Genomic DNA, 13,449 nt, shown 5'->3' with positions numbered 1-13,449 from the left:
CGTCGTTTAAATGTGACACTTGCACTATAACTTGTGCTCTAGAATTCAAGTACCATACAAGGAATTTACATTAAAAATCGATAAAAGCCAAAACAAACCACTTGTTTTTATTTAAGTGGTGTAAGCAGAATCAGAAAGCAAAATTATATATTCGACGAGAGCTTGAACGAGGGCAGCACGTCCACAATATTATAATGTGTCAAAAACTCTTGGTCGAAAAGAAATTTAAATAATATGTTACTAATCATTGATGTAATCAATCATTAATTCTATAATTATTATAGCTATAAGGTTAACGTTAACTGCAAGTGAAAATTTACAAAACATTCACCAAATGTTCAATCTTATAATTATTTCCGAGATTATTTTACTAACAGAGCCGTAGATTTTTCTCAGAAAAGTATATTACATAATATAATTAGAGAGATATCGTAGTAAAATATCTTAGAAGTTTGTTAACACAACAATTTATAATCAATGAACAAACAAATCTATAAATATTCCGTATTTTAAACTATGCCTCTTGTGCATTATTTTGTGCATTAACACTGACATATCGAACAATTTGCCGAGTAATATTATTCAACAGTTAAAAGAACAAGTCCTAATTCAAAATAGGCATATACCTATAGAACGAAAATAAAACTATAGGATGTATAATACAAGTATATACACACATCAAGTTCATCCCTGCAGTCGATTCCGCGAATCGGCGCTCGCGCCGAGTCCCTCTCTCCAGTCTCCCCGCGTATCATCGCAGTTTTCAGCACGTGAGGGGAAGACGTCAGCCGCGAGTCGCGCACGGCTACTTACTTAGTATAGGTCATAGGATATAGGAAGGGAAATGCGAATAGGTAGGGTGTGATAAGTTCGCGCCAGTATAAATAAGCCGGTTCGACCGATCGGCGCATCAGTCCGCTCGTCCAGCTCGTCCTAGTCGCCGTCTACTGCCTACCAGGTAAAGTCTTTGTACCTCGCAAAGTGAAAACTCTCGTCTAAAGACAAAACAGGCACACCTTTTTTAGGTGACTATCGTCTGGTGACTTGAGCTGGATTTCAAAAATGCTTTGGCATCGACGCGAGTCAACCTACAAAGTCTGCCTTTCGACGCCATCGTCTCCACGTGTTCTTTGTACTTGTGTCCCTCGGTTGTTGGTAACGAGTATAAAGTCTTGTTCACGTTAACGTTGGATATCGTGACTAGATTTTTATACTCGTTCTTAACGCCGAGGAATCGCCTCAACCAGGAGTTATAACTTCGAATTTTTTTCTTCTCGATCCTCCTCTTTTCTTTAGTAGCGTTATCTCAAGCGCACACATTACCAAAGTCAAGCCGATGAGAGAAAAGCATCGTTTTTCCCCGAGTATAAATTTTGAACTTGTTATGGCGTCTCTCGACACGCACGTGTCAACGAATCGTGTAAGACTTTGAGCAAATGATGCTGTGTGATATGTAGTATTGAAATTCATATCACAGCTCATATTGCTTAAAATTTTCCGATCTTCACTCGTCCAGTCAATCGTGCACGACATTTCTTTTGTCACTGAAGCAGAATTTTTCAGTACAAAAGCTTTAGGTAACGTACCTGTTATATGTGTAGTATTGAAAATCACATCACAGAACCGTTACTTAAAATTTTTATTTTTCAATCGTCGATCGCAGTAAGTATACGAATTTTCAGTACAGCACGAGATGAACGGGCTCAGTTGGCCGTTTAGCATAAAGTTGTCACTGGGCTGCGTTCATCCCGTTTGAGTACTAACAATGACCTGCAGTTCTTGATAGTCTTCAATTATTTATTTAGATTTTCGTATATAAAAGAATCATTCTCGTGGAACAATGTCTAAAAGCATCAAACACTGTAAGTCGGCCACATTGTTACGGATGAATATCGATCTATAGCCTCACGTGGAGTCGAAAATTCGTCCGAGATGCAAGGAACAGGTAGTCCCTCGGAAAAAATATTGTCATGCGTGTAAAGGTGCTCGCAAAATCTCGTTGTATTTTTCTTCGGTAATTTAGCTGTATGTGTCTCGTTGAAAATAAATAACATAAAGTTAGATTACCAAAGTGAAGTATTAGCTGGCATTTCATCGAACGACCGATGCGTGATGCTATACATTTTTTTTTTTTAATAATATTGCAGCCAATTTACTAACAATTACCTGCAGTTCTCGATAGTCTTCAATTATTTACTTAGATTTTTGTAAGTACTTAAAAATATCATTCTGAAACAACAGTGTCTAAAAGCATCAAACACTGTGAGTCGGTATATACATACATCTTTGACTAATCGCGAGTTAGGGAGTAAACAAAAACAAAGTCACGTCGCCGGCTCATCAAAGTGGCCGCGTTCTGAAAAACAAGCGCCAATCCTGCAAAAGTATCGCCCTCTTTGTTTTGAATCACACTGGGTATGCGTCAAAACATGGCGACTCTAAAGGCTGTTGTTTCTCTCTACGAAAATTTAAAACAAGAATGGACAAAACCCAACTGTAACCTGAAAAAGTGCGGCGAATTGCTTGCTCAATTGAAGGTAAATTTAAACTTGGGGTCATAATATTGTCTATGTATTGCCTGGTAATGCCAAATATTCAGTTGTCGCAAAGTTAACCTCACATTCTCGTTTGTTTTGCTCAAATCGAATTGTCATGCCCTTGTTGTTATATACTAAATTTTCAAGCCTTGCATACTTGATCAAAGCAAAATATTCTGTAGATATACGTTACTTATACGAATTGTTTTGCTTTTACAGGTAGCTCTTACAAATTTACCATTTCTGCCAACCTCGAGTTCAGCAGCATCGCAGAAAGAGCTGTTGATAGCCAGTGAGTTGAAAATTATGAAATAGAATTTTCTTAAATGTAGTTTAATTGTCTTGCAAATTAAATGTTAATTATAGGAGACATCCTGGAGATTGGGGCACAATGGAGCATCTCCACAGAGGACATACCGTCCTTTGAAAGATACATGGCTCAGCTGAAATGCTACTACTTTGATTACAAAACCAGTCTTCCAGAATCTGCATTTAAGTACCAGCTTCTAGGACTGAATCTTCTTTTCCTCTTATCGCAAAATAGAGTCGCAGAGTTTCACACAGAGTTGGAACTCCTGCCCTCGGATCAAATTCAGTCTAATATCTACATAAGACATCCACTGAGTCTCGAACAGTGCTTGATGGAAGGATCCTACAATAAAATTTTCTTAGCCAAAGGAAATGTCCCAGCAGCTTCCTACAACTTTTTCATTGATATTCTGTTAAACACAGTTAGGAATGAAATTGGAGCTTGTATGGAGAGCGCTTATGACAAGATCTCCCTGAAAGATGCATGCAGAATGTTGAATCTGAGCTCAGAGAAAGAGGTACTGAACTTTGCCAAAAAGAAGAATTGGAATCTCACTAAAGATGGCTACTTTTACTTCAGCGCAGCAAGCGAAAAGAAGGTACAGGAGCCTGTACCAAGTTCAGATCTGGTTACCCTCGCTATTGACTATGCAAGAGAACTTGAAATGATTGTTTAGACTGTCAACTGTATTAAAATTGAAATTATGCTCTGTGTATTTTTTAAATTAAGTTACTACTAACTATTTATATATTTCTTAAATTTACAATATAATCTTTTTTACGCATCAACACAAATCCGACTATTTATTTCGGTCGCTAAAATGAAAAAGAATAACAAACGAAAATAACTCTCAAGTCCGCGTGCTTTAGTTATATCAACATAACGGCGCCGCAGTTTGTTTGTCAATTCCAACTGCCAAAGAATCCATTTCCGCGTATATATAAGTGATAAAACAATAATGCGTCGAAAACGCTTCTCTTTAAAGTTTAAATCGCTGTGAGGTCAATTACCCCTACCCGTAGTTCGCTAGCTCTCGAGTGCGCGCGCATGGTCGACGAAAAGTATATATATATATATATATATATATATATATAATATGCAAACATGAGCGATTGCGAACGCGCCTTAACTGTTTATCGTATAGATGGCACCATGTACACAGCTCTGGCGGCGGCTTCTTGAGCCAAACACACTCATCCCACAATCCACATAATCAGCATTTCTCTCTCCCTTGCGTACCTATAGGCTATACGCATCAGCGGTAGCGTAAGGTATAGATATACTTGCATATACAGTAGATAGGTATATTAGTGTAGTGTAGTGACGGCGCTGCTGCCGCTGCGCGAGTTAAGCATATACAGTCCGACGTAGTGTGTAGAGGAGTACAGTCGGCTACTGCAGCAGAAGAATACAGCGGGGGAAAAAAAGAGGAGAAGAAGACAGGAGAATGGCGACGGCGGGACAGAGTAGACGACGTCGTCGCTAGAATTTTTCCGGTGTAGACTTTTTTCTCCGCTCACCAGTGTGTTTGTGCATACAGTGTACCTGTTGTTCCGAGGCGGAGCTGCAGTTAATGCGAGAGAGAAAAATTCGAAAGCCTAGCGCCGCCGCGGGAGTCTTATCGCCACGCGCATTTTCGTCACACACACACACACACACACCGATAGAGAGTACCTGATACACCTATATAGTGCTCCTATAGAAGGAGAGTGGGAAAGAGATGGAGATTGTTGTGCTGCCTGCGAGGAGATAATCCGATCCCGTCGACGTCGTCGTCGTCGTCGTCGAGCGGATAGTTTTCAATTCGGAGTTGAGCATTAAACGCATAAATAGCTGCTCCGTTCTTTAGACAGCTTGTGTGTACCAGTGGAAGTGGGCAAAGATTTTCGAAGCCGTGTACCGAGTGCATGGAAATCGACTGGACTGAACACCCGCGGATTACTTGCTGGTCCTGAGTGAATCGAGACTGGGAGTGAAGTACTCCTGACCTCTGGTACTGAGCAGGCTAACTTTTGGAGAGATTTTCTGTCAGCGGAAGCTGCCTTGTAAAGGTTGAAGCTGGATACGCTGTAGAGAGCAATTTTGAAGCAGAATCTGCGAGTGCTCCGGAATATTGTGCAGAAGAGTTGGCTCAGATCCTGGAATGAATAGAATTTTCATTCAGAAGATGGACGCTTGAGTGGCTGGAAGTAAGCTCGTTTGCTCTTGACGATTCTTGATCGTGAAATGATTGCTCGAGCGAGTCAATTTTATTGAGACAAAGGTTTCTGAACTGAATTTTACTCTGTGCCAAAAGGTAATAGCTTGTGAATTGTATCAAAGTGGTATATGTTAGTTTTTTTGCATAAGTTAATACTCTGTGTAATTAACAGTTGTCCTTGTCAAAATTAACTGTTATGTAAAGACATTGTTTTGTAGCTTTTACAAATTCTTCTGTAATGCATGCCTTATCAAGACTCTTTGTTTATTTAACTGCAAACAAGTATCAAACAAATATTCATTTTTTTTTAAATCAACTGTTATTTCAGCATTTCTACTACTGCATCTTGAGATAGTTATTTAATATTCAATTATGTCTTTCAAGCATCAGCAGCCAATGATCAACAAAGAATTTGATTCCTGTAAATAGAAAATTATCTGAGCCTCAGATAAATTTTAATGACTGCAAGTTACTTTGGTCATTTTTAACTAAGTATCTGGATTGATTTCAATTAAAAAAATAAAAGGTGAGTAATGTATGCTTATTTTGATATGAAAAAAATATTACTTAGAAAAAACTTGGAACTAATCATAACTTTTATTAATAGATCATAAAGTTTCTGTGAGAACAATTCCATATAAGGAGATGATATACTTTCAAGTATCGAGGAAGTCTTGAGTAGTATACGAATAAGTAACTAAATAAAATTATTAAATCTCGAAGCTAAACTCATGAACTGTTTTACAAACAAAATAGTAATATATAATGTTAGAAAGAATATTGGAGTTCGGCTAAAGATTGTTTATCAAGAAATGAATGCACTGCTTAATTTACCAGAAATAATATAAAGCCGAAAACCATATTCTTCTGTGAGATTTTTAAGAGTATTAATTAAAGAATAAGGTTTTATCGACTTGAAAAAGAGGATGGCATTTCGTATAACTTTGGAGTGCGGCGACCAGTCTAGCTTGCGCACTAAAAAGACTCCAGAGGGTTACACTCATGACTGGGAAGTCTTTGTCAAAGGTGTTGACAATGCTGCCATACATCACTACATTGAAAAAGGTAAGATTCATTTGATGCTTATGTAATATAAGAAAATCTGATGAAAATAGATGATACGGGATGGTTTCAAATTTTTTTTACTCATTATATTTTGTTATTTTAGTGGTGTTCAACCTTCATGAAACTTTTCCAAGACCAAAGCGGGTCATTAAGGAACCACCATACACTCTTAAAGAATCTGGATATGCTGGATTTGACATACCAATCCATATCTATTTAAAGAATAAAAATGAACCAAAAAAGTTGGAGATTATGTACAACTTGATATTGGAAACAACTGTTCCAACTGTAAATCACGTTGTACAACATAATGAAATAATTGTCAATCCCTCAGATGAATTTAGAAAAAAATTACTAAAAGGGGGAGCTGTAAGTAAATCATATCTTCTATGCATAAGTAATGCGTGTTTTGTCTGTAATAACATCAAAATTTTTTATTTATAATAGACTCCAATAACAAATATTGAAACTGCATCGGAAAAGAGTGAAGTCAAAACATTACCAATGGTGGGCAAACCCAAACTCAGTGGTAATGATGGAAAAAAGCATCGGATTTCAGAGCCAAAGATCTCTACTCCTTTCATGGACTTATTCGGTGATCCCATAAAAGCTTCAAAACTGTCCGTTGATAATAAAAAAACGTCCGAGAAGTCGTCCAGCAACAAATCTCTAACAGTCCCAGAAAAGTCAGATAAAGTTGAAAAATATACAAAGATTAAGCATAGTCCTCACAAAGATGGCAAAAAGGAAAAATCGTCCGAGGAGAGGAAAGAAAAGCGAGACAAAGAAAAAGACGCTTCGAAAGATAAGGAGAAAATCAAAGAGAAATCGAAAAGATCTTCGAGTCCCAACAATAACAAGGTAATTGTCATGCGTATTAATCACTTTTATATATGAAATTGAAACTAAATCACATTCTAATCTTTTCGACAGCCGAGTCACTTAAGTTCGGATATCAAGAGAACGTCATCACCATCACCGATGAAAAAACCAACGACACCTCCACCAAAGCGGCCATCATCGCCTTCTTTAAGGCCAAAGGAAAAAGATTCCAAGAAGATAGACCCAGAGAAAGAGAAGACAAAGGAAAGCTCAAAGAGCAACCCTGACGAAGTCAAAAGTGAAAAAAATGAGAAGGAGAGCAAGAGCGAGCGAAAAAAGGACAAAAAGAAACACAAAGAGGACCGCGAAAAGGAAAAGAAAGAAAAACACAAGGACAAAGACCGAGAAAAAAGTAGAGATAAGGAGAGCTCTAAGAGCTCTGAGAAGAAGACTGAAAAGTCTGAGAAAGTTGATAAGGAAAAGTTGCAGGAACCTAAACCTGCAAAGGAAGAGAGAAAATCGCCAAAACCTATTAAAGAAATCGAAAAAATTAAGGAGGACAAGGTCACAAAGTCAGAGAAGACGGAGAAGAGCGAGAAATCTGAGAAAAAGGAGTCGAAGAGTGACAAATCCGAAAAGTCGGAGAAGTCCAAGCACAAACACAAAAAACGAGACAAGAAGGACAAGCGAGATGGCAGTAAGGAGAGAGAAAAAAAGGAGAAACGCGAGAAATCAAAAAGTTCCAGTGAAAAGCAGACTGAAATCACAAATCAAACTTCGACTACTACAGTGGTAAAAAGAATTTACAAGCATGAATATAATTTTCCAGCAAATGCGAACCAGTCTATAAGTCATTCTATCACTTTTCATTTTCAGCCAACGACTCGTGTCCCGGAGGTACATGATAGAGACAGCAGCGACTCTGTCGCGTCAGGTGACGAGGATTCCATTAGCGATACCAGGAATATTGTTTCCAAGAAAGAGCCGCTACCTCCAGCTTCTCAACCAGAGGTACTGCGGACGATGTCTCCACCGCCACCACCGGTCAGCGATGTGAAAAAGGACAAGAGTGAGAAAAAACGCGATCGATCGAAAAGCAGCAGGGAAGACAGGGAGGGCAAGAAGAAGAAGAGGAAAAGCGAAAGCAAAGGTAAATCAACGCTCTTTAAATAAAAACAAAATGCTGAATGCTTGATTAATCGCTATTGAATAATCGCCAATCTTCTGTATTTTAACGTCTGACCATATCTGGACAATTCTACTGGAAGATCAAAGATACTCTCTTCATATCGGTTAACGAACTCTCTTCGTGCTCTTCTTAGTTCTTTCATATTATTTATTGATAATCACGCTGATAAAATCAACAAATTTGCTTGATATTTTTGTTTGTACTTCAAAGTACCTTGATTATTTAATCATTTTGGATCTGTTGTCATTTAAGGTCTCGGCGACGACGAGGCTGCTGTAAAGAAGAGCAAAGACCGCGACCACTCAAATTCACCTCTGGTCGAGCCAGTATCCTCGAGTCAATCACCTATCGCAACTAATCTGGATTCGGTGCACTCGAACAAGTTGAAGCGCGAGCCAGACGAACAAATGGTGGTCGAACAGGCGGCCGGTGACAGCGAGCAGGTTGCACCTGACTCTACCAACAGTACTCTGGTTGACACGGAAGAACCACTGGTCTTCTCCGAAGATTACGTATCTCAACTAAAAGACCTCCAGCAGAAAATCATGACTCTGCAGGATAATAAGGAACTGCAGAGGGTCGTGCAGGTGATCGCAGAGACGGGACAGTATGAGATTACTAAAAAGACCTTCGACTTTGACCTCTGCGCGCTCGACAGACGGACAGTGCAGCGACTGCAGCAGTTTTTTGCTTCGTGACCGTCTATTGGTTAAATTTTTTGGTAATTAAAAGAAAGTGTAACGAGGTTCTCACGATTACTTTAAAGGCTTTGCAAACAAATTTAATAGAATTTATACAGTACTTAAAGCAATTAATTTGAATGTAGCATGGATTACATTATAACTCTTGTTCTAATATACGGTTGATTCTATTAATTGAGTAAACCATAAAATAATTAATATCTCAAGGAATTCAATCCGTACTATCTTGTTGTTTAATAATGTGCTAAGGTGAACAGGCTACTGATTTTTTGCAAAGCCAACGAGTACTCCGTAAGGCATACATTTGTACATAAATTTTAATCGTAATCAAGCCGCTTAAGTTTGTTATGATGGAGATTCAAGAGTCGCTTTAATCGTCTACACTGATAAAAAAAATTATACGTAATTTGTATCTAAATTATATGTGACTATGTTGGTGCTTTTTACGCATTTTTGTTACCATTTGATTATTTTATATCAAGTGTCACTATACTGCTTTGTTATTTTAAACTTTTTATTAATAATTGCATAATATCAATCTCTTACTTTTTATATTTTTTTTTTAACTGTAAAACTAGTTAAATTAAAACTATGAAATACGAGCTATTTTAGTACAAAAATATCATCAACTAGTATTATGGTAAAATCACAGATTGTAAATTGGATGAATTGAAGGATCGCATGTTCTAACGTTGTGCTTGTAGATTTATTGTTGTATAAGATAAACTGAAACATGAGCTTATGAAATTGCTACCAATAATTTTTTTGTAACTTTCATTCATTGCAAAAGTCAGTTTATTACTGTATATACCAAACAATACTTGTATATATTATCACATATAATTTAATGAACTTTACAAAGTTGCGTATAATTTAATCTAAACAATATTTTAAATTTAATATGAGGATCAGACAATTCAAGTGTACGACGGTGATATCAAAATTTCTCCTTACACAATGTTTTTGACAACTAACAAATGAGTTTAGCTTACATCACACAATTCATGTGTATAAATATTGTTTATTCTTAAAAAAAAATTAAATTAAGTCGTTTAAGTAATAAGTGATTTATTTAAAACAAATAAAAGTTTGCTAAATATGTTCAGGTATATTAGCTATTTGAAAAAAAAAGTTTTGGACAATCGTAAAAATGAACTAATATGAAAAAATTCTTTTTTATTTTAATGCACTGATCAAGACAATTGTCTTTTTAATTTATAATACAGGGTCGTTTATTTTTCGATATTTTTTTTTGCTGCTGCAAAAAAGAAAATGTCATATGTCAGTCTTCGTAACTATAATAATTGCATACGAAAGAAAAACAATAATAATAGTCGTGTGCATTTACAAATTAATAAAATGACAAAAGCTGCCTTACGATTTGAAAATATGCGACGAGTATTATATGAAAATTAAATATTAAAAAGGAAAAGAATTTTTTTATAAAGATTAATTATGTACGCATGACGCCGCCGGGCACTGAGCACAAGGGGGCCAGAGAAACTAAAAAATTTTCAAAACGGCCATGACGCATAAATTGTAAATGTTAAACAAATACATTGGGAAGCGCTCCATTCGTTTCTTGATACGATTAGCTATTATTTCACGTTGAACTCAACTAACGAGTAACTGATAGATTGATAATTTCATTACTGATGGCCAACATGGCAGCGATTGACAATGACTTTTAAAGAAACGAATTATCAACGAAACCATGGGTGGGAAATGGTGCAGCTGGCGTAGGGATATTCCATGTGATGCAATTGCACAAGGGAAACATATACTCTGTATATATTAATAACTGTGTCTTGGTGTTATGAAATATACTTTATAAGGAGTAGTTCAACGTAAATTACTGGCAGGTGGTTATGTGCGATTGGCCCTAAACGTAACGTTAGTAGTGCAGTGCTTGGCATTTTTATTGACGAAAGAAAATATTTTTTTCGATTTTCAATAACTATTCAATAACCAAATAATCAAAACGTACAATCTAAACGAATTGTATATTCTTCTATGAAATTACTGTTAAAGCAAGCACTGGCCAAACTTTACGTTCATTAGATTGCCTATTAAATAACAATGAATTATCGAATACAATTTAGGTCCAATGGTCAAAAAAAATGTTCAGACGCGCGTACATCATGAACTACATCACTAATTAAGTAAATATAATATAAAATTTAATTAGTCAATTCAAATCCACGCATTGATGCGTTGTACAGAGATTTCTTATGAATCGATAGATTATATAATTTAGGAAAATTAAATTACTCAAATATAAATATGCCGGAAAAAACTGTGTATGAAATAAGTTACAAAGGATTTAAAAAAAAAGAATTAAATTAACGTACATTAAGACGCACTAGTGTATAAAGAATCTTATGTAATTTATATACATACATTGGATATTTTCGCGGATACTGACTGCAATATCACGATCAAACAATCTATGAACATTTTTTTTGTACAAAATAAATTTTATCTTGTACTGAATATAAATATTTATGTAAATTACGTCGCATCGCAATTTTTATAATGCGGCACCGAGCAAAATTAGAATGTATTACGATAAAATAATGAAGAAAGATGCTCATGTGCCAAATGATACAAGAAAGCATTAAACCTCCGTTGAAAATCTTAAGAATTCGAAGCTGAAAAATATGATATAATTTTTTATGGCAATTATTATTACTATCATTATACTATCCAATGTATATCAGTTTTTTGGTGTAAGATGAATTTAAATTGTTATATTTTTATCGAGCTTAAAATTATTACGCAATAGATTAAATTTATCTAAGCTTCGTTAAAAAAATTTTTTGTTTTGCGAAAGTAAAATACAACTATAAAATGTGTGTATGAAGTTAATTATTACAATAACTATTTTTGAATTTGGCAAATATATTGTTTTTTTCTTATGCAAAGCTTTAATAATATTTCAGGAGTTTGATTTCAAAAAGAAAATTGTAATTAACAGTCTTTCTTAATTAGCAACTATAATAGCGCAAAAGTGTACGTGTCAAGAATACAATATTCCTCGCTAACTTTTGCATTTTTATAACTGATACAAAAGACTTTGTAATTTCTCTTACCTAAATTTAATGACGTTCAAGCGAGACAAAAACCTTTGATTTTAAGTTATAAGCAAGCTATGTAATTATATCTGCATGCATACCTCCAAAATTAAAGTGAACAAGGTTACCGATAAGAGAATTGTTTGACGTAAATCAGCGTCGCAAAAAATTACCAAGTTAGCTGTTGGTATACTTTGAAAATTGTGTACTATTGTGAATTCTAAATTTAACGCTAATGTCGACGCTTGCTGTATGTGTAATATGTCATCGAGTTTTAAGACTTTTAGCGGAGATTCTTTAAACAGAATTGAACTCTGTAAGTCGTTTCAGAGAATAACGATCTCCCAAAGAATTGCTCATCGTTGCGTCGGAAAGAAACGAAGAAAGTATAATTTTTTCTCTCTTCGTATCTACTTCTTATATGAAAAAAGATAAATATATATTTCTTCTGTACATATGCCGTAAAAAGTACACGTGCACGTGCGCAAAGGGAAAAGAGAAGTTAGCCATCAATTTTGTGAAACATACCTATACACGTGACAAAGAACTCTCCAGAATATTTTTAACAGATTAAATTTTACGATATTTTTTTCATAGAATAATTTAAGTTTTCTTTCGGATTTTTAGTATCATAAGACAAATAGCTGTGCAAAACGAACAACAAATGTGACGTTTTCAAAGACTCTTGACTCGTTGCGTGCGTGTACAATTGTGTTCACTACGTATTTATATATATTACATAAGTATACATAATGAAAACCAAATGCAGCATATACTCTGGTATGCATGCGCATTATATACATTTAACGGCCGTCTCATGTACGCACACACGCCCGCGCGTTACCCGCATTCAAATGCACAAAGTAATCACAATGCGTTTATGTGTGTGTGTGTGTGTGTGTGTGTGTGTGTATAAAAATCGGTGGTCTGTACTTTTTGACTTACTATATAGAATATACGTGTTCGTTGTTATAATTAACATTGATATTGTGTTGCATCTTCACTAATCGAGCGATAATTTATTTCTGTTAATAATAATCGTAGTACCTACAACCATGAAAAATACAAAAAAAGTAATAGCAAATAACTATTATATTACCTCTCACCGCTGCATCTGTACTGATAAGCAGAATGGATCATTCGATGTGCATAATAGTGTATAACACGACTTTTTTTGACTGATGATAATATTCGCGTTGAAGTAACTGTTCTTCTTATTTTTTTTCTCCTTGTATTCGTTGATGTATCAAAACGAATGAAGAAAAGTCGGTACGAGCGATCAACGGAAGATTGATTATATTATTGTATATCTACCTATATTAAACGTAATGATAAAACTACATATGACTTTTTCTCTCTCGCATAGGTGCGCGCGAAATCGTACTTTTTAAATGTCGTCGATTGCCGACGACCGGACTATATTATAAAGAACCATGAAAAGGCTCCGCATTTTTTCTACATTATAATAGGAAACTATATGAGTACTTTTTTGTCTGCGTTTCGACAGCGAAATGAAGAGAGAGAGAGAGAGAGAGAGAGAGAGAGAGAGAG

General features: G+C 35.6%; 2 protein-coding genes across 3 annotated transcripts; both read left to right on the top strand.

Moving 5' to 3' along the window:
* The first annotated feature begins 2,301 nt into the window (after positions 1-2,301).
* Positions 2,302-3,641, top strand: LOC100122786 (26S proteasome non-ATPase regulatory subunit 8). Its single transcript, XM_001606339.6, has 3 exons — positions 2,302-2,537; positions 2,757-2,829; positions 2,904-3,641. Exons 1-3 carry the CDS (start codon positions 2,418-2,420, stop codon positions 3,521-3,523), a joined length of 813 nt encoding a protein of 270 aa, XP_001606389.2. The 5' UTR covers positions 2,302-2,417; the 3' UTR covers positions 3,524-3,641.
* A 377-nt stretch (positions 3,642-4,018) lies between these two features.
* On the top strand, positions 4,019-12,877 carry LOC100122797 (protein AF-9). Of its 2 annotated transcripts, none has more exons than XM_031930391.2 (8): positions 4,019-5,143; positions 5,432-5,573; positions 5,655-6,112; positions 6,216-6,481; positions 6,560-6,973; positions 7,046-7,726; positions 7,811-8,084; positions 8,376-12,877. In XM_031930391.2, exons 3-8 carry the CDS (start codon positions 5,974-5,976, stop codon positions 8,819-8,821), a joined length of 2,220 nt encoding a protein of 739 aa, XP_031786251.1. In that variant the 5' UTR covers positions 4,019-5,143; positions 5,432-5,573; positions 5,655-5,973; the 3' UTR covers positions 8,822-12,877. The 2 variants fall into 2 exon arrangements, with proteins under 2 accessions (XP_031786251.1, XP_016843908.2); XM_016988419.3 differs by having other exon boundaries at positions 4,068-5,143; positions 5,376-5,573.
* The last annotated feature ends 572 nt before the right edge of the window (positions 12,878-13,449 follow it).

The sequence above is a fragment of the Nasonia vitripennis genome, chromosome 4, assembly GCF_009193385.2.
Source record: "Nasonia vitripennis strain AsymCx chromosome 4, Nvit_psr_1.1, whole genome shotgun sequence".
NCBI lineage: Eukaryota > Metazoa > Arthropoda > Insecta > Hymenoptera > Pteromalidae > Nasonia > Nasonia vitripennis.
Note: the sequence above shows the minus strand (reverse complement) of the source record. Positions and strands in the feature narration are given on the sequence as shown.